General features: G+C 39.9%; 1 protein-coding gene across 2 annotated transcripts in view; it reads right to left on the minus strand.

Moving 5' to 3' along the window:
* dhx57 (DExH-box helicase 57) overlaps window positions 1-25,539 on the minus strand; it is a 31,786-nt gene that overhangs the window by 2,955 nt on the left and 3,292 nt on the right. For both annotated transcript variants that reach the window (XM_089117232.1, XM_089117231.1), the window contains exons 4-19: window positions 22,731-23,614; window positions 22,443-22,636; window positions 20,106-20,227; window positions 19,810-20,008; window positions 17,014-17,138; window positions 16,801-16,934; window positions 14,479-14,533; window positions 14,161-14,378; window positions 8,805-8,921; window positions 8,597-8,693; window positions 6,363-6,536; window positions 6,006-6,206; window positions 3,242-3,518; window positions 3,053-3,148; window positions 283-366; window positions 55-192 (exon numbers count right to left, since the gene is read on the minus strand). In XM_089117232.1, the coding sequence (XP_088973358.1) occupies window positions 55-192; window positions 283-366; window positions 3,053-3,148; window positions 3,242-3,518; window positions 6,006-6,206; window positions 6,363-6,536; window positions 8,597-8,693; window positions 8,805-8,921; window positions 14,161-14,378; window positions 14,479-14,533; window positions 16,801-16,934; window positions 17,014-17,138; window positions 19,810-20,008; window positions 20,106-20,227; window positions 22,443-22,636; window positions 22,731-23,614 (3,115 nt within the window). The remainder of the gene's footprint in view (window positions 1-54; window positions 193-282; window positions 367-3,052; window positions 3,149-3,241; window positions 3,519-6,005; window positions 6,207-6,362; window positions 6,537-8,596; window positions 8,694-8,804; window positions 8,922-14,160; window positions 14,379-14,478; window positions 14,534-16,800; window positions 16,935-17,013; window positions 17,139-19,809; window positions 20,009-20,105; window positions 20,228-22,442; window positions 22,637-22,730; window positions 23,615-25,539) is intronic.

Consider the following 25,539-nt stretch of genomic DNA (forward strand, 5'->3'; position numbering starts at 1 on the left):
TTATGAAAACATATAAATATCCATATTAACCCAGCACTCAAAAATCACTGTTACCTCATAGCCTGTGGCCTCCAGCACCCCATCACCTCCCTTTGAGCTCATTTTCTCAATGACCCTGGCTTTCAGTCCATCCTTCACAAAGCCAATGTCAGACAGGAGCTCAGCAAATTGCCTTTTAAGACACGCTATCTCCTAAGAGAACGCACACAAAACAGAAAAGTTATCCAAGTGTGCCAAAATGCCTGGCATCTCCGCTGAGCTGATCAGAGATCAGTCTCTCACCTGTAAGCCCCGGATGGAGAGGAAGTTCTCTCTGCAGTACTGGTAGCCAGCCTTAGAGCCACCCTGTGCTGCGTTACACCAACCCTGAACACAACACAAGTCTGCATGATTATACCAAACAGCACATTTCAGGAAACAAGTACTGAATAATGACTAGAGACGTTATTCGTTACTTCTTTTAAAAAGTAATCCGTTACTTTACTTAGTTACCCCATATGGAAAGTAAATTTTTACGTTACTCGTTACTTTTACTTTGCTTGACTTTGGGCAGAACCCAATATTTGTTCCTAAATGTGTAGGCCTACATAAAGTTCTACTATGCATAATGCCATATATGCATAATGCATTTATCAAAATTTGGAATATTTATGAAGAAATGCCCATTAACGGATAGGCATATGGATGGGCGGCACTGAAAGAAAGCCCCCAAGAAAGACCAAAGCATCCCATTAGCACCCCCAAAAATAATTTCTGGAAGCAATTATGTTCAGCCTATATTCAATAGAAGTCCTTAGTAACGCGTTACCCTACTTTTTACCCGAAAAAGTAGTTACGTTACTGTGACGCGTTACACACAACACTGATAAAGAACCAGGCACACATCTTCATCAGTACTTTTCAGACATTCGGACTGATATGATAATCAGAGGTAGATCAATATAGAATTTTTTTAAATATTTGAACTGGCTGAACCATTTCAATAAAATAATGTTACTATTCAGAGATTATTCTAATATGCTGATTTGGTGCTCAAGAAACATTTCTTATGATCAATCTTGAATAAGCAGCTTAAATAATTTTTTTTTTTTAATTCTTTGATGAAAAGAATGTTCTAATGAACACCATTTATTCAAAACAATTTTATAACATTATAAATGTCTTTACGAACATCAATTTGATCAGTTTAATGCATCCTTGCTGACCCTAAACTTTTGAATGGTATGTACGTATACATATTTTATTTATATATATTAGGGGTGTAACGGTACATGTATTCGTATTGAACCGTTTCGGTTCGAGGCTTCCGGTTCGGTACGCATACAAACCGAACGATCGCTTGGACCATTTTTCCTGCCGGCAAAATTCGTGCTGACGCGGCCAACACAACGTTGCGCAACATCCAAATGGCAAGGAAATGAAAGCAGAACGAAACTGCGCTCCTCGGTATGTGCTTCACGGATCGTTTATCAGTTCGGACCAGCAACATCTGTGCAGCGCGAGCCGGTCTCGATCAAGCAACACTGTTACCACACCGCGCTAAGAGATCCGGTAAAGAAAACATTTGAATTCGCCACTGAGGTAATAACATCGCTGCGAGATCTAGTGAGATACATTCACATTTCTCCGTTATTAACCGTAGATCTCTATTAGATCAAACAGCGCTGTCATGGAAACCAGGAGAAACATTGTGCCGTGAATGAACTAGTACTTTACGTCCACAGACCAGCAACATTCACCATGGATTTAATATAGTAAGACTAAGACCCCGTTTACACCTGGTATTAAAATGCGATCTGTATCCAGATAAGTTATCCGGATAATAAGTACTGATTCCATTTACACCTGGCCACATAAATGTGTTTTTGCAAAACGGATATAAATCCGATCTTCACCTCCTGCGTTATATGCAGATTTATTGGATTGCACGCCACCAAAAGCAACAGATCTGAGCGGCATTTTATTGATCATCAGCTAATTTCCAAATCAGAGACATCAATAAGAGAGAGTGGCAACAGGCCTGGTAAGATAATTTCGTTTCTTTACTTGAAGATGTGTTAACTGCGTCTGTGACTTACTTTCACTTTTATTTGCGATGTTTGCACGTTGAATAGACGCTCAGCTGCTCATCTGCGGTGATGCGTGTCGCATCTGACTAGGCTATAACATGACATATAGCCTATATAACACGCTCTCACTCGTTTATTTTTTAGCATTTTTTGGGAGGAGTAAAATATACATATGTGGTTTCAACAACCAGATTGCGTTTACACCTAGTAAAGATCCGGACACAATGCGAGCCAGACTACCTCCAGATGTGGTCAGGCAGATCCGATCGCGATCCGATCACAACGCGTTTACACCTTGCATTAACATGCGTTTTTTATTATCCGGATAACTTATCTGGATACAGATCGCATTTTAATACCAGGTGTAAACGGGGTCAAACTGTAACCAGTTTGGCTGGAATGGTGTGATTTCAAGTACTTCACACATCTTTTTCCAGCACTTCAAAATTCAAATATTATATAAATAAATATATATTTAAATGTTATTTTTAATGTGATGACCAAAACATTATTTGTTCATCCTTCAAAGATGACCCCTATTTATAAACCTGAAAGTTTCAAGATCTAGGAAAACTCACACTTATTTAAAAATATTTTTTCTTTAAACAAATAGGAAATTTCTCTGCCATTTCTCTCTTTTTGCTGTATCGAAAACGTACCGAACCGTGACTTTAAAACCGAGGTACGTACCGAACCGTGATTTTTGTGTACCGTTACACCCCTAATATATATATATATATATATATATACTGTATATATTTGTATGCATTGATTGTGTATACATTGTAATATATGCATTGATTGTGTGTGAGGGTGGAATCAGCAGTTGCAGAAGTATGTGGATGTATTTAAACAAGGCCACATCTGATTCTGTAAAATAAAATGATCTAATTTCTTTTTTTAAAACAAGTAAGTGGCATTGTGTGTGTATCATAATGAATTGTGTATCTCTACTCATTAATTTAATCAGAGCCTGTACTGACCTTGTACGCCTGCAGCAAAGCTAGATGGTCACTGTTCGCCAAAGAGAAACCCAACTTCTTCTCATTAGCCTCTTCTCGTTTATCCCAAGGTGACACCTGTGAGCGTGGCCATCAAGAGAACATGGATCTCAGGTAACTAATAGCAATGCACTGGAGTATCATCATCTAAACATGCGTGTAGTGACTTACGAATGGACTCTTGAAGGCCAGGCTGGCGGCGATGGTGAGAGCAGGATCCAGGCAGCGGAAGATGGCTCCCAGCAGCATGAGTTTTCCGATGCGGACGTCCACAGGCAGACAGGCCAAATGCCAGCCCAGTGGAGTGAGAGACTCCTCTTCCGTCAGGGCGCCCAGGGCACACAGGCGCTGTTTAGCGGCCTCCAGACTGCCTTCTGTGGGCGGCTCGATCAGCTGGGAGAAGACGGACTCCAGAGGACGCTCCGCAAACACATCCAGTACCTTAACCCTGAGATAGAAGAGCAGAAATTATGTCAAGTTTAATCTGTTAAAGGGAGTTTAAAGTAAAAAATCTGTAATCAGTTGTTCCGACAAAGATTTAATTTTATTCACTATAAACATTGGTCAGAGGTCACACAGAGCACTCAATATGGTAAACGGAAGCTCAACCGTATATGATACACAAGAACAAACCTCACTGGTTCTTGAGGAAACTCAAACGTGCAGGCGTGACGTGCTAATAAACCTCATTCGTTCTCGCGGATCCACCTTGACCTTTCATTTGCCATATTTGAGAGCTCTGTGTACATTCGCTGATCAATGTTCATATGTGAATAATAAATTAAATCTGTTCATTTAAAGCGACCCAGACTTGGATTTAACTTGCTTTTGGATTTAAAGCATCATAGTTTTGGGTGAAAAGACATATTGGAGGGACAGAAATCAGATTTCATTAAAAAAATAACTTGATTTGTGTTCTGAAGATGAATAAAAATCTTATGGGTTTGGAGGTACAGTAAAATTTGACAGAATTACAATTTTTGGGTTAACTAACCCTTTAAGATCTAAACCAATAATACTTAGGTTTCAAATCAGGTTTACACAATAAAATGAATAATAAGTTGAATATATATATTCATTCACAATGCAAGTTCTTGATGTATAGACCATTTTGCAAGATGTAAACAACACTGGTCCAGAAACACTTCCTGTTTCAGTTTGTAACTGTTATTTATTTATTTTCTTGTGTAAAGAAAACATCTTATAGATGTTTGTTTAACTTTTTGATTCAGTTTTATATGTTCTGTTGGTTGTATTTTATCCCAGCTTTTATGTAGTGTTAAAAAACTGAAACAGGAAGTGCTTCTGGACCAGTGTTGTTTACATCTTGCAAAATGGTCTATAGAAGAGCTATATTGCATCTATACAACATTCAGCTGGTACAATCTTAGTTCCTGTTCAGATGCTCAGGTCATCGTTTAGCTATAGAAACAGGTAGATGGAGTAGTACACCAATGGCAGAGCTAACCTAACCCTGAAAACCTCTGTGATTGAAGATAAGAAGCATTTCCTGTATGACTGTTGTTTGTATGTGGATCTGCGTAAAAAATATTTGGGTGATCTAACACTTGTTGGTGATATTTGTATTGATGTGTCACAGGTCTGTGAGTCTGCATGGAGATTGATATTATATATATACACCATGGGATGTCCCGATCTGATGAAGTGATCGGAAATCGGGCCCGATCAGGTGGTTTCAGAATTCAGACTCGATCGGAATCAGAGGTTACCTCCCGATCAGGACTCGTATATAGCCTACATGTATATATTCTCAGTATTTTTTCACACATCTATAGTTATGTGGTGAAACATTGGGTGCGTGGGGGCATCTCAGCAGCGTGGCTTGTCCGTTTTTATTTCAGCTACCATGTTAACAGGTTAGAGCTTGCAGGACTGCCTGAGTGACGGGCATATATGGAAAACGTGTGCATGCTAGAAGAAATAGAACTGACGCCTATTTTTCACGTGACACACAAGCGTGTTGGAAGCGTTTCCAGGTAAAATAGAATAGGAAAAGATGTTTATATGTTATTTTGTACTCAAATACATTAATAAATTATAATTTGATGGTTGAAAGTCTAGGTTTAGACATACATTCAGATATAAAAATAATTAAAAAATAAATACATAAATAACTATCAATTTTAATATATTGCACCTGCCAATAAAGAACAAAATATTCTGTGGTCTATTTTGCTGTCAATACTGCTGACATTGTTTTTATCAGTATATTTATGCTTAAAAATGATAAAGTTGATGACAACATTGCCACAGCAAACTGTGAGATATATAAACTTGGGGTTTCAAGAGGTGCAAAGAAAAAGGCTACATTTAACACAATAAACCTGAGTTGTCAAATGTTAAAATAAGAATTAAATAAAAAATAAGGAACATCCTGGAATCTGGATCTGTTTTTTCGCTCTTCTTTATTCATTTTTTTATTATGATAGAAGTATCGGATCGGGACTCGGTATCGGTAGATACTTAAAATCAAATGACTCGGACTCGAGGGCAAAAAACCTGATCAGGACATCCGTAATATACCATGGAATGAAGAAAGAGCATCTGTCATGCTATTATGATTTTGTGGAACTATGGGCCGGAGGCATTTATTTTAATATATTAATTAAAAGGAAAACCATGCTGTTTTTTCCTTCTAAGTGAAAGTGACGTGACATGAAGGCCCAAGTATGGTAACCCATATTTAGAAGTGGGCAACCATTTTGCTGCGTTGCCCGGACAGCAATTAGGGGTTAGGGATAAGGCCACCTCAGACATGGGTATTGAGGGTGGAAGAGAGCGTTGTTCATTCACACCCCATCTACATCACCTAAAATTTTCCTGACGACATTGAGAATCGGACCCCACAACCTTCAGGTCACAAGTCTCACTCTCTAGACATTAGGTCACAACCGCCAAATATGAAGTTGGTTACTTTAGACAGAGCTGCTCCAAAGGAACTCTCTGGATCTCCGGCAGCTGCTGTTGGCTCAGGTGGTGTGTGAAGCGGTGGCTGGTAAATAGATGGAAGCAGACGCCTGACGCCACACGACCGGCACGGCCTTTTCTCTGAAGGGCGTTGGCACGAGACTCCCACACGTCCTCTAGACTCTCCATACTGCGACTGGCATCGTACCTAACACACACGCACAAATGTATGATAATGCATCCAAATCCACAACGAACAATCAATGTTATCCAGGAAAAATAAACATCTACTGTAGGTTTTTTTTTGACAGGGTTTCACAAATACAAGCTTCAGCACCAATATGCAGCAAACAGTGAGTCTAACCTCTTCTCCTTCATCCGGCCAGAGTCTATGACATACACCACATCATCAATGGTGACAGAAGTTTCAGCAATGTTGGTGGAGATGATGATTTTGGTCACACCCTCAGGTGGCCGGGTAAAGACCGCCTGCTGCTCCTCATTGGACAGGGAAGAGTGTAGAGGATACACTACACACCTAGACATTTTAGACACACACACACATAACTAAATATCATTATCTGATTCGTACAGGTGAAACTGGCATACACTTGTCCAAAAATCAAAAGAACTGTTTTATTATTTGTTTTATAATAATATACCCCATTGTTCAAAAGTTTGGGGTCGGATACAATTTTATGTGGCATTTATTTGATCAAAAATACAGTCAAAACTGTTATATTGTGACACGTTATTACAATTCAAAGTAACTATAATGTAAATATAATTGTTATTTGAATATGTTAATATGTTATTTCCACGAGGGCAAAGCTGAAACTTCAGCATAATTACTCCAGTCTTCAGAGTCATATGATCCTTCAGAAATCATTTTATTATGCTGATTTGATGATCAAGAAACATTTATTATTGTTGTTGTAAAAAAAGAATAAAAAACAGTTGGAAACAGTTGTGCTACTTAAAGGTATAGCGGAGGATTTTCTTTTTCCGGGTGGGTAGTCTACTGTATACTATTGGTCGATCTAAGTGTCAATCATTCTGGTGATATGTTTACGTAAGGCCATCGTACGTGCTCGTCCCTATGTAGTTTTCACTTTCAGGTGTATTATGTCGGAGTTGCGGTTTCAGCCATTCCTTTGAAAATGGCTGAGGGTCGAAAGAGAAAAAAAATTTATACGAAGTGTATGATAAGAAGAGAAAGGCCGCAGAATATAGAAACAAGACCAGAGTGATTTTGGGTGAATATCACAAGCTGGCGTGCGCTAAAAGCACAGGTTGGGCTTCTCACTGATGCCGCAGTCGCGAAGATTCTACTACACAGGTAAAGTTTGTCATGCTATTTGGAGAAATCCATTTAAAATCACTAGTAAAAGTTAATGCAAGCTACTTAGCAATGCTAGCCCTGGCACAAGTCATGCACCGCATAGACACGGTAAACATCTCAATTTGTCTAAAGTAGCCTTTTGACCAAAATGGCAAATGGTATCACGCTGAAATATTCTAAAACCTTGCGTGTTCATGTGTTCATATTCTAAAACCTTGTGTGTTTATTATTACGCAAATGCAACAAGCTACTTCTCCATACGCAACTATGTATAAAAATAACTTATTAATACGTATTAACAATGAGACATATTAGGTTAAGGACCAATGTAATAGCACTGCTTATATGTTGCTATGTAACGTAATTGCGATTTGCAAAATAGTTTCCTCAGATCGTATTTTGTGTGATACAGGGTTGGACATATCATGTCTTGAGTCCTCGGTCACTCAATCGATCAGTGTAATAAGTAAATAAAACACGGAAGGGCATTTGACATGTTGTCTTTTTTATGAATATTTTTGAGTTAGTTTACAATTTGCAACATAATTGTGCAAGGCGTAATAGACGTTCCCTCTCGGGAGTGTTGTGTTTGTGCATGTGCATTTTTTTTTATTTTTTTTTTATTGGAGAGGGCGGGTCTTCTCTAAAATTCGGAAAGATCCTCCGCTATACCTTTAATATTTTTGTGGAAACAGTGATACATTTTTTACAAGATTCTTAGAACATAGAAAGTTTAAAAGAACAACATTTCTGTGAAATATAAATCTTTTGTAACATTATAAATTTCTTTACAGTCACTTGTGACCAATTTAATGCATCCGCGCTGAATAAAAGTATAAATTTATTTCCAAAAAAAAAAAGTACTGTCTCCAAACTTCCGAACGTTAGTGTATAATAATATGATGTAGTATTTAAGTTAATAATCATTTATATTTTTCATATTTGCCATTATTTTCAATGGTGATTCTCAGTAAACTCTTATTTACCAGTTAATTAGCAAACCTTAGAGAGACAGTAGTACAAATACTACCATCATGGATAAAAACTTTACAATGTATTATTTTTATTTATTTATTTTTTTTTTTTTTTGCATCATAGTAATCATAGTAATGAGAGGACAAGCTTAGAGGAGTGTCACGGTGCAAATAGATTAAATATGGACAGAACATGTAAAGACTACTTTAAAAAAAAAAAAAAAAAAGCCCATTTACATGAACAACAATAACTGAACTACTGGCCCCAATAGAAAAATATACCTGTTTGTTCGTCTATTATTGAACATCCTATTAGACTGCAGCTGTTCATATAATAGCTTTATTTCAGCCAGTCCTGGTAGGAAGACCAAAACAGCCCCTGTGCATTCACACATACAAAAAAATACACATTCACATGTTTTAACCTTGATAAGAAAGCTGTAACTATTTTAAGCAGGCATGTAGTGCAGGGGTTTATTGTGCTCTTTACCTGGTGGGTAGCTGTGGTCTCCATCAACAATCCACTCCAACAGACTCTCCACCAGGTCCATGTTGATTTTGTCAAGATCCATAGCAGCCAACGTTTTCACCACAGACTTTGAGTACTCTTAACAAAAGCACAAGGACATTTTTACTCACAAGGGTTCAGTGTGTTATATCAGATTGCACAGAGAACTAATATAAAGAATGCATTTAACAAGCAGGCTGAACTTTTTACCATCATAATCACAAGGATTTTCTGTTCCCACAAAAATGCTAGTTAATGTTATTGCACTGGACTAAAATTTACTGACCAAATGATTTTGGTACTTGCATTTATCTCTTTTTTTATTTGTATTTATTTTATTTGATTGAATTATTTTATTGTACTGGAAAGCACTTTGGATCAACTACGGTTGTGTTAAAATTGTACTCTATAAATAAAGTTTGACTTGACTTGACTTGACACAGCTTCCCAAAATGTAAAGCATTTTGGACTGTCTGAAACTGTGCCAAGGTGGAGTTTATAGCATTATACAAGGAGTTACAGTAGTCTAAACCAGGTGATAAAAACATGAATCACATGAAAACATGAATTAAGGAAAGGCTTTACTTTGATCAGCAGACAGAGCTTGCTTATCAAGTTTCAAATCACTATACCCAGATTCTTGACAAGTGTTAACAGAAGAGTTATTGCCAGTGTTAGAGGGGGAAATAGATATGGGTGTTTTCTGCATAACAATAAAAGAACACATCATATTTCCAAACAATTTAACCCAATGAGAGCATATATAAAGAAAATAGGGTAGCAGCCAATATGGAACCCTGAGGAACCCCTCAATGGAGATGAGCAGGAGATGACACAGTTGAACCAACAAGCTTTACGGTGAATTTCCGACCTATATCATTGTCTCCAACATCAGTTGTCAAATAGATATCACTGAGGAACTTTAGTAAACCAGACTCTGTACTACATTAGATTTAGATTAGAGTCTAGATGAAGAAAAAGTACTATTTCAAGAAAGTTTAGATTGGGAATATGCCAATAATTTTAAAGTAAAGTAGAATCAATATTTGGTTTCCTAAGAGATCGAACCACCAGAGCATGTTTAAGGTCTGCTGGAAGTCCCCATACAAAGTTATTTAAGAAGGTATGGCCCATAAATTGTCTTAAAATAGCCTTGTACGTGGTGAGAGAATATCAATAACAATATGCAGGTTCAAAAACCCCTTATGAGAACAATAGATTTAAGGACCGTGACGTCGCCCGGTATGGCGCAGCCGGGGCCCCACTCTGGAGCCAGGCCCGGGGTCGGGGCTCGTATGCGAGCGCCTGGTGGCCGGGCCTCTCCCCACGGGGTCCGGCCGGGCTCAGCCCGAAGGAGCGACGTGGGACCGCCTTCCCGTGGGCTCACCACCTGCAGGAGGAGCCGTAAGGGGCCGGTGCAAAGAGGATCGGGCGGCAGTCGAAGGCAGGGGCCTCGGTGACCCGATCCCTGGACACAGAAACTAGCCTTAGGGACGTGGAACGTCACCTCGCTGGCGGGGAAGGAGCCTGAGATTGTGCGTGAGGTTGAGAGATTCCGACTAGAGATAGTCGGGATCACCTCTACGCATGGCTTGGGCTCTGGAACCACACTCCTTGAGAGAGGATGGACTCTTCACCATTCTGGAGTTGCCCATGGTGAGAGGCGACGGGCTGGTGTGGGTTTGTTAATAGCCCCCCAGCTCAGCCGCCATGTGTTGGAGTTTACCCCGGTGAATGAGAGGGTTGTTTCCCTGCGCCTACGGGTCGGGGATAGGTCTCTCACTGTCGTGTGTGCCTATGGGCCAAACGGCAGTGCAGAGTACCTGGCCTTCTTGGGGTCTCTGGGAGGAGTGCTGGAAAGTGCTCCAACTGGGGACTCCGTCGTTCTACTGGGGGACTTCAACGCTCACGTGGGCAACAACAGTGACACCTGGAGGGGCGTGATTGGGAGGAACGCCCCCCCCCCCCGACCTGAACCCGAGTGGTGTTCAGTTATTGGACTTCTGTGCTAGTTACAGTTTGTCCATAACGAACACCATGTTCAAGCATAAGGGTGTCCACCAGTGCACGTGGCACCAGGACACCCTAGGTCGTAGGTCGATGATCGACTTTGTGGTCGTTTTATCTGACCTGCGGCCGTATGTCTTGGACACTCGGGTGAAGAGAGGGGCGGAGCTGTCAACTGATCACCACCTGGTGGTGAGTTGGATCCGATGGCGGGGGAGGAGGCTGGACAGACTTGGCAGACCCAAGCGTACTGTAAGGGTTTGCTGGGAACATTTGGCTGAATCTCCTGTCAGAGAGATCTTCAACTCTCACCTCCGGCAGAGCTACGACCAGATCCCGAGGGAGGCTGGAGATATTGAGTCTGAGTGGACCATGTTCTCCACCTCCATTGTCGAAGCGGCTGCTCGGAGCTGTGGCCGTAAGCTCTCCGTAACTCTCCGGTGCCTGTCGAGGCGGCAATCCCCGAACCCGGTGGTGGACACCGAAAGTAAAGGATGCCGTCAAGCTGAAGAAGGAGTCCTATCAGGCCTGGTTGGCTTGTGGGACTCCGGAGGCAGCTGACAGGTACCGGCAGGCCAAGCGGACTGCGGCCCGGGTGGTTGTGGAGGCAAAAACTCGGGCCTGGGAGGAGTTCGGTGAGGCCATGGAGAAGGACTATCGGCTGGCCTCGAAGAGATTCTGGCAAACTGTCCGGCGCCTCAGGAGGGGGAAGCAGTCCCCCACCAATGCTGTTTACAGTAGGGGTGGGCGGCTGCTGACCTCAACTGGGGATATCGTCGGGCGGTGGAAGGAATACTTCGAGGATCTCCTCAATCCCGCCGCCACGTCTTCCATTGAGGAAGCAGAGGCTAAGGTTTCAGAGGTGGACTCGTCCATCACCCTAGCTGAGGTCACCGAGGTAGTCAAGAAACTCCTCGGTGGCAAGGCACTCTGCAGCATCGCGTGGCGGTCGGGGACAGTGCCTCTGGGATGGCAGACCGGGGTGGTGGTTCCTCTTTTTAAGAAGGGGGACCGGAGGGTGTGTTCCAACTACAGGGGAAAAGTCTATGCCAGGGTACTGGAGAGGAGAATACGGCCGATAGTGGAACCTCGGATTCAGGAGGAACAGTGTGGTTTTCGTCCGGGCCGTGGAACACTGGACCAGCTCTATACTCTCTACAGGGTGCTGGAGGGTTCATGGGAGTTTACCCAACCAGTACACATGTGTTTTGTGGATTTGGAGAAGGCATTCGACTGTGTCCCCCGAGGCGGCCTGTGGAGGGTGCTCCGGGAATATGGGGTCCGGGGTCCTTTGCTAAGGGCTGCCCGGTCCCTGTATGACCGAAGCAGGAGCTTGGTTCGCATTGCCGGTAATAAGTCAGACTTCTTCTCAGTGCATGTTGGACTCCGGCAGGGCTGCCCTTTGTTGCCGGTTCTGTTCATAATTTTTATGGACGGAATTTCTAGGCGCAGCCAGGGGCCGGAGGGTTTGGGGACCGCACGATTTCGTCTCTGCTCTTTGCGGATGATCTTGTCGTGTTGGCCCCTTCACACCTGGACCTTCAGCATGCACTGGGGAGGTTTGCAGCCGAGTGTGAAGCGGCTGGGATGAGAATCAGCACCTCCAAATCCAAGGCCATGGTCCTCAGTCGGAAAAGGGTGGCTTGCTCACTTCAGGTTGGTGGAGAAATCCTTCCTCAAGTGGAGGAGTTTAAGTATCTTGGGGTTTTGTTCACGAGCGAGGGAAGGATGGAACGGGAGATTGACAGACGGATCGGTGCAGCTTCTGCAGCAATGCGGTCGATGTACCGGTCTGTTGTGGTGAAGAAGGAGCTGAGCCATAAGGCAAAGCTCTCGATTTACCGGTCAATCTACGTTCCTACTCTCACCTATGGTCATGAGCTTTGGGTCATGACCGAAAGGACAAGATCCCGGATACAGGCGGCCGAAATGATCTTTCTCCGCAGGGTGGCTGGGCGATCCCTTAGAGATAGGGTGAGAAGCTCGGTCACTCGGGAGGAGCTCAAAGTAGAGCCGCTGCTCCTCCACATCGAGAGGGGTCAGCTGAGGTCGCTCGGGCATCTGTTCCGGATGCCTCCTGGACGCCTCCCTGGGGAGGTGTTCCGGGCACGTTCCACTGGGCGGAGGCCCCGGGGAAGACCTAGGACACGCTGGAAAGACTATGTCTCCCGGCTGGCCTGGGAACGCCTCGGTGTCCCCCCAGAAGAGCTAGAGGAAGTGTCTAGGGAGAGGGAAGTCTGGGCATCTCTGCTTAGACTGCTGCCCCCGCGACCCGGCCCCGGATGAAGCGGAAGAAGATGTATGTATGTATGTATGTAATATGCAGGCTTAATTTGAGCAAAGAAATAGAGATGGATTCAAACACATACCAAATAGAAAAGAAAGAAAAAGGTTCAGGCAATATATAGACAGTCTGTATAGTCCGTAGTCTCTGATTAGGAATCTTATTTAAAAAAAAAAAAAAAAAAAAAGAGAAAGTCCTCAATTCTGATGGAAAAGGACACATGCTAAGATTTTGAAGAGGGGTTTAAAGCAGAGTAAAAATTAGAAAAAATAAATTTAGGCTTTATGCCTATATTTATCTATGATGTTGGAATAATAGAGGGATTTTGCATTTTCGACTGCTTTTTGAAAGTTTGACAAAGCATCCGGGCTTTATAGGACACCTGGACTATATTTTTTTCCTCCTTCGCTCAGCTTATCTGCATGACCGCCTAAAGTGAGTGTACTGCTTTATTTAACCATGGCCCATTTTTCTCTAAGGCTTTTAGGTTTTAATGGGACAACATAATCTAAAAAACTAAGACAGGTAGAAATAAAAGGATTAAAATGTTTGTCCAAATATATATTTAGGACTCTCTAATAGTTCAACCTTACTAATATCTTTAGTATCTTTATTTTGATGTTCTCAGGTATTAAATTCTGTGTAGAAAGCTGGATTGTAAATAAATGGCTAAACAATAAATGGCTAAACAAAGTAACTTGCATTACTTATTTGAAAAGGTAACTTAGATATTTAATTGCACATTCACAATGTCAAATGATTCCACCAGATATAACATTTATTTTGATTACAAAGCAGTACCACAGCCAACATGAATATTAAAATCACCAATAATTAACAATTTAATGATAATTTGTTTAAGTCCACCGTACTCGTTTAAGGTTCGTGCTGGTTTAAGTACGGCAAACTCATCAAACTCGTTTGTAGATTTAGGACGCTGATAAAAATAGTACCACCACAACTGAATTGAATGGATTTCGTTGAAATAGTTTTAAGTCAAAACAGAAAAAAAAATAATAATAATTACCAAAATTCAAGTGTACTTACTGGAATATCGAACAGTGAGCTCCTGTTGACCGAGCTGCTGGTCAGGGATGGAGTCTTTGATCGAATCCTTCTTCATCAAGGAGGTAAAGGACCAGCCACAACCATCATCATCAAAGTCTTCAACAGGAGCCCGGCCCTTCCCAGCGGCGCCACCCTGACCGGGGGGACGATTCTGCTTTGAGGAGCGTCGGTATGGACTACCATCTTCAATTACATACCTTCAAAAACAAATAAACAAAAAAAGTGTTTATATTATTGTGTGAAGAAGTAAGTAGAAGAATAATCGTGGACTAAGCAATATGTATTGAATGTCAATACCTGGTCTTAGCGATGGCGTCTTCAAGGAAGAACTGCTCCACTGGGAATGTGCGTCCTTTAGATAGGAAAGTTAATTTGAAAAAGCAAGTAAGAAATGTGTGATAGTTTACATCCTCATAAAATACAGAGTTTACATATTTTTAAAGGTGCACTACGAATCTTTTCAATGGTAAAAAAGTATCAATAACATGAATGAGTGAATGTTTAAAGAGGACATTAATCCCAATTCACCCCTTGGTCCTACCCTTCCATTTTGCGCATTCACGTCTAAGGGTAGGGTGTCCCGATTCTTGTTGAGAGTCCTCAAAACTGAAATTTTTCAGAGGCACACTCCAAACGGAGGGCTACGAGAAAGTTCACAGAATGCATCGCAAATCACCGGCGAGATGGCTTCGCAAACGGTTAAACATTTAGATTTAGCGCCAGATGATTCCACCACACACTTTATTTACTCTTATAATAATACTATAGTCATTTAAATGAAGAAATTGAATAATAAATTACCTTTCCGAATCAGAAAAGACATACATTTCGAGGAAGGACTATTATAATCATCATGTTTCCTCAAAGTTAAGAACAGCTGTGCTGATTGTCAGTCGTTGTCATGGAGAAATCCTGTAAAAACTCTGTAATGGCAGAGCCATCTCCGACGACTAATGACGTATCGGTTCATGAGGGTTGTTCCATTTCAAGTCAAGTCAAGTCACATTTATTTATATAAAAGCAAAAAGCAAGGCGACAGTGGCAAGGAACCAAACTCCATCAGATTGGATGGAGAAAAAACCTTGGGAGAACCCAGGCTCAGTCGAGGGCCAGTTCTCCTCTGGCTTACATTCATATTGTTTAAATATAAATATTAAATATAAATATTGTTTATGAATCAAACGGCGCCATAACATATCGCAGGCGTTGAGTCGTCTCATCACAGGCGTTGAGTCGTCTCATCACATTTCGTAGGGGAATATTTCAACCCCTTGGCCCTTGTAACTCTGTTTTAAGGGCAAAGGGGTACACTCGAAAACAAGGGGTAGGGCCAAGGGGTGAATTGGGATTGAACCTAAATGGGGTTTTTTTTTATGTTTTTAACATTTACAACTTTCTTTGGTTTATAATGTTGCTGTTTGAGCATAAAAAGTTCTGCAAAGTTACAAAGCACAAATTCCACTCCAAAGGGAGTTATTCTCTATATTAGCACAGTTTCTGAAACGCCTCAACTGTAGTCTTGAATTTTCTTCTGGGAATGTACAGGTCACAATATTCCTCATTTAAATAATACCCACCGAAGGCATGTGCAAATAACAGGCCAAGGCCTGGTTGAGTCGCGTTACTAGGGTTTTGAAACACATGGTTATGGTAAGGGTGTGATATTTCAAACTTGTTTAAAGTGATTCAACAATCACAACACACTGGTCCAGTCCACCAATCAGAGCACATTGAGCTGTTCAGAAGGAGTGGCTTTAAAGAGACAGTAACTAAACAGGAGTGTGTTTCCCATACAACATGTAACTCGCTGCTTAACTACCATAGTATGATGCATCGTTTAAGAAATCAACTAGCTAATCACGACTGTTTGCCCAATCCGTACTGTCGTAAATTGGTAGTTCAACAACATCGGTTGATGATGTCACGCATGTGGTAGAGTAATAACTTCTTTTAATGAATCTGTTTGAGATCGAATTTATGCTAGATGTTTTGCTATAAATTACGGACATGGCATCTGAGGACTATTTCAAATTTTTCTTTGTTATTTTGCTTTATTTCCAGATTCAATCATAGGCTCGGTCTTACTAGAGCACATTCACACATGCACACTATTGGAAAGCGATGCTTTAAATCTCTTGACAAACTAGAATATCGTCCCCTTGGAATTATAAGGTTCTATCTGACATTTTTGTCAAAATTGAGTTATTCACATTTTCTTATTCTGTGGCAATTTATTTACATTATGTGATGTGTTTTGTACATTTAGGGTCCCTGTTATTTTTATGTTTGAAAGAAACATGTTCCCCATACACATTTTCCTATATGGAATGCAAAAACTTTGAAGCTCAATATCTCAAAACTGCTCAGAACGCAGATAGAACCTTATAATTCCAAGGGGACGATATGTCAAATGACATTTTTATGTACCGGTATTCTAAATAAAAGATATAGATTGTACAGGATGTCAGCCTGCTTATTTGGCTCAAGATAAGGATTTATTGAGTCCACAAGTCATGCAAACAATAAACTAAGCTTCTAACCGCAGGTCAGAAAAGTATAATTTATAGTTTCTTTCTTTATCTATCTATAATGGGAGCAGAACCAGTGTAATGGGAGTACCTGGTATATGGATGCTGGGGCAGTTGTTGAAGTACTGTGAGAAGAGCTCAGCATTCAGGGTTGCACTCATCATAATTATTTTCAGATCAGTCCGTTTTACAATCAGATCCTTCAGAACCAGCAACAGGAAGTCACTGCAAAACAGGAATCATTTTACTGCCAGATTCGCCTCATGTGAATGTGTTTTTAAGTGCATGTGAGCTTTCCACAGACCTCTCTTCTGTCCGTTCATGGACCTCATCCACGATCACATGTGTGATGCCACGGAGCTCAGAGTCACCTTCTAGCCTCCGCAAAAGGACCCCGGTGGTGCAGAACATCAACCTTGTGCTAGAGGACTGGATACATGAAAACATATACAATAGCATTAGGAAGACAAGGAATATTTATAGAAGTTAAAAATCCAGCAAGGATGTATTAAGCTGATCAAAAGTGACAGTAAAGACATTTACAATGCAACAAAGGATTTCTAATTTAAATAAATGTTCTTAAAAAAAAACTTTATGTTCATTAAAGAATCCTGTTTTCAACATTGTTAAAAAATAGGAAATGTTTCTTGGGCATATTAGAATGATTTCTGAAGGATCATGGGAACTGAACACTAAAGTAATGGCTGCTGAAAAATTGCTATCACAGGAATACATTACATTTTAAAATATATAAAAATAGAAAAAAAAAGTTATTTTAAATTGTACTGTAATAACATTTCACAATATTAGAGTTTTTAATTCTTTCAAAACCATTAAATGATCTTATGGACCCCAAACTTTTGAATGGTTGTCTATCTATTTTGAGATTTCAGCCTTTTTACTATCTACAATATACATCTTGGTATTTATGCATTTGCCTTGAATGATTTTATTCAATGAATGAAACCATAATGAGGAGGACCAAATGTTAATTGCAAGTGCAGGATCTAAAATATATAAGAAAATACATTATTAGTGTGTTAGCACTTTTTGTTTTGGTTTGGTTTTATTAAGTCCTTGGGGTTAGGGATCACATTGGCATTTTTAACACCAAACCTAAAGATAAAAATCAGACAATAAACATGGCTTTTATGATGTATATTTTGTGGCGGAACTTGCGCTAAATGTTTGTTGTATGTGTGTACATTTTATGGTATTTTTACCAGACGAGAACTCGTGAAAGAGCTTATAAATGTGTTAAGGAGTCAAAACAGAACCAGGAATTCCTCCATTGCACACAAACGAAGATCTGCTGCAAGAAGATGGCTTTTCCGACGCCTGTACCGAACTGTAATGGCCAACATAGGCAGGCCGTAGGTAGGCTCGAGCATTTTCTCCTAATTAGGGTCGCATCTTGTGACATCACGTCCATGTCCATGGACACAACGCATTCATATTTCATTCGAACCGCACCAGAGTTTGCTAAGAAGGACCGAGACCCATGAAAAAGCTTGTTTGGTGAGTGCATCAAGGTTTGTTCGCACTTATTCAAATGAACTGCACTACAGAGAAATCGCACCAGATTTCCTTTTCATTTAGCCAAACCTGCCAAGTGTGAACACACCTAGTAATAATTATGGTAGCAGTAATTTAACAAATGGCTAGGGCAATTAATCGCATCCAAAATAAAAGTTTGTGTTTACATAATATATGTGTGTGTACTGTGTATAATTATTTTGTATATTAAAATGCACACACATGCATGTATAGAAAATGTGTTATTAATATATAAAATATTAATATTTATATTCAATATAAATTATTTATAAATATATATACAGTATATACATGCAAATATATACATGCATGTGTGTGTTTTTATATATAAAAAATAATTATACACACTACATACACATATATGATGTAAACACAAACTTTTATTTTGGATACGATTAATTGCGATTAATAGAGGGAATGTGCGTGACGTCACCGTCGGCCGGCGTGCCTGCAGTTCCTCACAGTGAGTGGCAAAAAGACTGAGCGGCTGTATGTGTTCAGCGTAAATACCGCGAAAAACAAACACAACACACACAAATAAAGTGGGAAAGAGCTTTGCGTTTGACTGTAGGCCTACAACTAGATTTGACAAAACATCGGAGGTATATTTGTACAGACTGCTATGGAAAGAGAAGCAAATGGATCGCTGCAATTCACAGAAACAACTGGACTCCAGTCAGCGAAAGGTGGATTTGCAGTTATCATTTTGTGTCAATATGCTGAATTTAGCTGGAAAACCATACCCATATATTTTGTATTGTTATATACATTATCAGCTCATCAATTAAATATTTATCATTGCATATTCTGCTTTATTGGATGTTTTTTAATAAAAAAAAGTTTTTTTTATTAGAAAAAGTTTTAGGGCTGGACGATATGATGATATACGGCTATATATATAACACTGATATAAGTGATCACCCAGATTTAGACCTACCTATATTATACTTATATAAAGCGTTCACAGGCAAATTTGCTTTACGTTTAGGTTTTGGTTTATTTCCCCGGTGTCGAAATCAGGCAATAAATGTCAGGCAACACGATTCCCGGCTGCATGTCAATATCCAGGGATCGCTGGATCTTTAGTAAGTTGTAAGGAACACTATATTGAGTCCAACATTTAGTTTAAATTGATAAAATTGTTCGATTTAGTCGCATTTCCGCAGTTTTTTCCCTATTAAATCCAGTCACGCAGCAGATCTTTTGCCACTCGGTCAGGCTGAGGGGGGTTGTCACGTGTCAAATGCATTCCCTCTATTGTTGCCCAGCCCTATGATAATCTAATGATGAAGAAAATCTTTCAAAATCTATTATAAATATTTTTGTATCAATCAGTCTCAAGTAGTAATAAAGGCTTTTTATATTTATTTTCCTTTTGAGTGCCTCAGAATTACTGTTTATCTGGGAAACACTTTGGATCTCCAAACTGAAGAGCACCAAAGGAACACACCTCATAACACCCAAGTAGCACTCCTAGTAATTCATTTGTGGACAGTCTCAATTAGTACTAGTAAATGTGGTTGGTATGTAAAAACTGTGTTACCCTGACAGTCTCCAGTCGGATCTGGTAGCCTGTGGAGTGACCCAGGGCCTCTGCTCGTTCCTGGGCCACTCGGGTCGCCACGGTGATGGCAGAGATTCGACGTGGCTGAGTGCACATAATGTTGGCCACTCTATCCTGCCGCCCAGTCTGGAGGAAATCATCCAGGATAAACTGAGGAATCTGAGTGGTTTTCCCACACCTAAAGTTACATTAATTCAGACATGAAGAGATGTCAAGAACAACAAAGAAGAAAAAATTGGTCAACAGAATATCAGTTACGCAGATCATATTCCTACCCAGTCATCCCACTGATGACGAGAACCTGGTTCTTATCCAAACACTCCAGTATGACGTCTTTCTTCTGCCATGCAGGAAGCTTCTGCCTCTGCTCCTGCATCGATGTATACCGCCTCGAAGACTGACGGAGAGAACACACACGGATCAGTTTAACCCAAATGAAGATACTGGAAAATCGAACAGAAACAATATCCTTGCAGCTCTCTTCCATATAATGGGGACAGGGTTTTGCAAGCTCCAAAATTACAAACTTTATAATGAGGTTTGGTCACAAGACATGGGGGAACCAATGAAATTTGACATAATACCAGAAACAATGGGTTAAAAGCAGCATATTGGATTTAAAACCTATGCTGCGTCCCAATTCGCATACTATCTAATACCCCAAAAGGGTATTAGAAATTAGAATTAGTGTATCCCAAATGATAGTATGTTGAACTCAGAATACCCAGGAGATACCCAGATGGTCTCCTTTTTCTGGTTAGAATCTGAAGTGCAGATCCGTGCTCACTCTAACAGCTAATATTGCCCACAACCCATTGCGCTTTGGACAAGAATTCGATCTACAAACACAAATAATCATTTTTTTAAACAAACAAGGCAGGTGAGGAAGTCCAACGGTTAAGTAGAGAGGTTTAGATAAAGTTGTCTTCTCTCGGAAACACGCTTCAATCCGTTGCAGAGATTCGTTCCGGTGAAATCACAAATCAAATGCACACAAATCAAAATGTCCCTGTTTCTCATGGGTTCTAATCCGCTCTCGTATATATTTTTTCCCTCATCAAAACATATACAACCACTGATAATTATATCAATTCAACCACTGATAAACATTATTGGTTTTGATGAGGGGGGAAAAAAACTATATGAGTGCGGACTAGAACCTCTAACCTCCCGAGTCCTGACACGCTATAGGCAAAAGTTCTACCTCTGGACCATCACTATATACTCTGTATACTCACTATACTCGGACATTGTGCTCATTTTTATTTATGTAGGCCTACATCAGGCAGCTACACATCGTCTTTCAAAACATGACCTACTCGAAAGAGAAAAAAAGAATGAATACATCATTGTACCCAGCACTTTTGAAAATGCCCTTTCGAACACGTCTCTGTCCCCAGCACATTTCAAACCAAACTGACGCCCATGGTTTGAGTGATTACTAATAATTATCTAACCAGATGAATAGATATTTATTCAATGTTATCCACATTACATTCCATGTTTAACAGCATTATGAACTTTTGTACAGATACGTTTGGTCATTAACATTAAAATGCATCATTATGCCAATTGAAAAACACATGAGGAGAGTTCTCCACATTAAAGACGCCACGACTGGCAGTTCAATGTGCTACTACATTTCTCTCCAAAACGGTACGAAATTCAATTCAATTGAATATAGGAGGATTTTAACAGTGACATGATTGACAGCTGTCCATTTAAGGAGAAATTATGAGAAAGTATTATGTCCCAAAACTAACTTACTTCTTCTACTACACACAAGTATGTACTTTTTCGTCACAAAAAGACTAGCTATAGTAGAAGTAGGCGAATTGGGATGCAGGCCCACAGTGGAGCACAAGATTTTTAGTGAATAAAATTTAAATGTAAGTATGTATGATCTGCAAAACTATCATATGATTTCAGAACATTTGGTACTTTGCATTGGTCATTAGAACTATTTGTATGGCTTTTTTGAATACTCTTTAAACACTCGCTCTATTTTTATGATCCATGAAAGAAATTTGAGTCCTAAAAACCCAGAATTTTTTTGCCCATTTTTCCCTGTCCTGAAGTCAGTGGGTCTTTAGTCTGTGGATAACACAAGCTCAAAATATTTTTACGTTTTATTCAAATTACGCAAATTACATTTGTGATATTTTTCAATCCTTTTAGGCGTCTTGAAAAAAGTGGTTGCTTTGTTAAGTGGTTAAATGGGACTCCAGAGGTTGTCGGTGACACTATATGTCATCAACTAATCGACACTCTCTCTTGCAAATTATTCAAACTCAAAACTTTCCAACTTGTAGATTAAAGATTGAAAGAGTCGTCCGAAGCTTAGTGGTTGTGAAGCTGAAGTCATGTGACCACAGTGTCGTTTGTTTATAGCCAAACTTCAGCCAAATGTTTTAGACTCAATATTTGTATTAATAAGTTAAGATTATCTTGATGAACAAAATGTGTAAGAAAAATAAACTTTTGCTGGTCACAGAGCCTATTTTTTTGCAATAATGACAGCAAATATTAATAATTTACTACACCAAAAACATTCAGACCATTCCAAGCCAATAAGGGCAGGGTATGTTTTACCCAATCGCCAGGTGTGTTACCTGTTTCCTCTTGAACTCTCTGCAGAGCTTCTTGTTCTCTTGCTGTATTTGCTCAGTTTTAATCTCGGCCTTCTTCACCATCCTCTTCCTCAAGTTTACATAACTTTCGTTTTCCACTGGGATACATTCCTCTACATCTTCATAATCATCCTCATCTTGTTCTTCCTCAATATCCGCTCTTAGGAATGAAGCATCTAATTGAAAATGATAACAGTACAGAACTCTCATTTTTGGATAAAATATGGTTACTTTTAATAATGACAAGTTTTGAGACGTCCAATCCCTCACCTTCCTTTTGATTCAGTCTGTGGTTTGTGGTCTCGGTGATCTTGATTGGACGATCTCTAGTTGCTGAACCATTAGTAATGCTGTCTACGATGTTCCTGCTGCTCCGATTCTTTGCCGGAGTGACGGTGGGTGGAGCCAGCACTGGGGGCGGAGAACTGTACTTGTGATGAGCAGCTGACAGCAGTTCTCTGACAGGACCGTCCTCCTCCAGACAGGAAATGAGCGTGTAGACCACCGGCTCACCTTCCTGCGCAGCACTGAGTGATTGACCGAACAGGTACTCTGTGACATTGAGGCGGCCCGGACCTGAGAGCGATTCATCTGTGCTACTGAAGGCCACGAGAGGAGGTTGAAAAGGATAAAAACTATCTGGTTGGAAACGAATCTCCAGCTGGTAAACGGGAGCTTCTGTGCTGCTAAACCCTGGTTGACTTCCTTCACAAAACTCTCTGAAAGAGCTTGATTCATGAGTTTGGTGCTTGAAATTGCAGCGGTTGCCAAACTTACAACCAGCCCCCTTTAGGTAAAACTTGCAAATCTGACCGGACCCCGACTGCTTTTTACCATTCTGAGATTCTGAAATTTTCATCCGGCTAATATCCAACCACAACAAATCAAGCTGAATAGTCCAAACGCGATTACTGATGCGCTCACAGAACCGCTCTCCGTAGATCGCGGTCAAAGCGAAGGCCTCTTCCTGTCGCAAAGCTACACATTCCTCCAGTGAAGGGAGGTCGTGCCTCTGGGGGCCGAGTGCGCTAGAGCCAAAACGTTCAGTGAACATCTGGGAGAGGAGGAGTTCTAACGTCGCTCCAACCTCACCACGTCCACTTTCTTCTCCAGCCTGCAAAGCTCGTCTACTGCGCTCACGGTCAAACCCATACCTGAAACATGGGAATCCTGAGTTACTAATGTTTAGATATCTAGATTTAGTACTTTATAAAATTAAGCTGTAAAAAAAGTACACTACCATTCAGACATAATCTATTAGCATTTTTTTTTAACACAAAGATTAAGGTTAAATAGTCCTGGAAAAAAAAAAAGAGTCAAAAATGACCGCAATGGAAATGAATGGGAGATGAATTTCATTTAGAGAAAACCTTTGTTACTGCTGCCAAAAAAATCTTACTAAAAGCTTTTTTTTCTTTTCCCAAATCAAGCTCGAATTTGGAATACAGCTTGTTTGGATTTATGGCTTTAATTTTCATGAAGTTTTAGAGTAAAACGTGTTATTGAAAATATATATTTCATATAAAACTTTAAAATAGGTTTTTACAATAAACTTTAAGATCACTTTTTAAATCTTTTTTTCACTTCAGCAATAATATACCAAGTGTGGTCTTTGAACCTGTCTGTGTTTTAAAGCATTTAAGATTTAGACTGACAGTTTAAGGTGGAATGTAACTTTCAGGTCTGTGCTCAAAAAGTAAATAAATTGATTATACCTACAGCGTAAATATAATTTAGTACCATAAAATCTAAAAACACAAATTATATATATATAAACACAGTCGTGCACAGATTTAATCATACCCCTGGTAAATATAATAAAAAATGGCTGTAAAAAATAAATCTGCATGGTTTATCCTTTTGGTCTTTCATTCAAAAAATTGGCAAAAATCTAACCCTCCAGTGAAGAAAAAGAATTGAAAATGGGGAGAAATCACATTATAAAATAAATGTTTTTCTCCAAAACACGTTCAATTATTCATACCCCTAGAATTCTTTATGAATAAAACATATTCCAATTAATATTTACCTTTTTTAGCACACCACTAGGGACATGAAATTGTCCAGCTATGACTTCTTGTTTCACAGGAGTTTAAATATGAGGAAGCACAAAGGCCAAATTCCCTGAATCATCCATCACAATGAATAAAACCAAAGAACATGGTTTTGATGTGCATCAAAAGATTGTTGAGCATCACAAAATAGAAAGTGGCTGTAAGAAAATAGCTAAAGATCAAAAAGCTCCCATTTTGACTATCAGGGCAATAATTAAGAAGTTATAATCAACTAAATATGTAACGATTCTGCCAGGAACAGGATGTGCGTCTATATTTTCTTAATGGACGGTGAGGAGGAAAGTTTGAGTGGCCAAAGACTCTTCAAGGATCACAGATGGAGAATTACAGAGATTAGTTGAGTCTTGGGGGTCCGAAAGCCCATTAAAAAATATAACAACCTCTACATCCCCACATGTTGTTTGGGGGGTTGAAAAATGCTCCTTGCTCCTCCAAAAAAAACTCCAACATATTTAGTGGTCAGACACGACTGGATCTTCAAACGGCACAGGGTTCTGTGGTCAGATGAAACTAAAAAAAGAGCTTTTTGGCAGCAAACACACTAGATGGGTTTGGTGCACACAAGGATAAAAAGTACCCAATTTGTACAATTTAACATACCATTGGATCTTTAATGTTGGAGGCCTATTTTTCTGCTGGAGGTCCTGGACTTCTTATTCAGATACATGGCATTGTGGAGTCTATTCAAGCAGATAAGGAACTCCCGCACACTATCATTACTTGCACTTTTTAATCAAGTTTATTCACACACAACGTTTCGGTCACACGACCTTCGTCAGGAGTATACAAAATGTTCTATAACATCTCTTTTTAAATGTGTACATGACCACTCCACAGAACTCCATCTGTAAACAATTAAGCTCATTAGGAGTACATAATTAGCCCCACATCACAGACAACTACAAATTGTAATAGATAACAAAATTAGTTAAAGTCACCCCGTAGACAAAAAAAAAAAAAAAAAAAAAAAAAAAAAAAAAAAAACTGACGGATAACTTGATAAC

This window comes from Pimephales promelas, chromosome 11 (genome assembly GCF_988280905.1).
Source record: "Pimephales promelas chromosome 11, fPimPro1.hap1.1, whole genome shotgun sequence".
Taxonomy (NCBI): domain Eukaryota; kingdom Metazoa; phylum Chordata; class Actinopteri; order Cypriniformes; family Leuciscidae; genus Pimephales; species Pimephales promelas.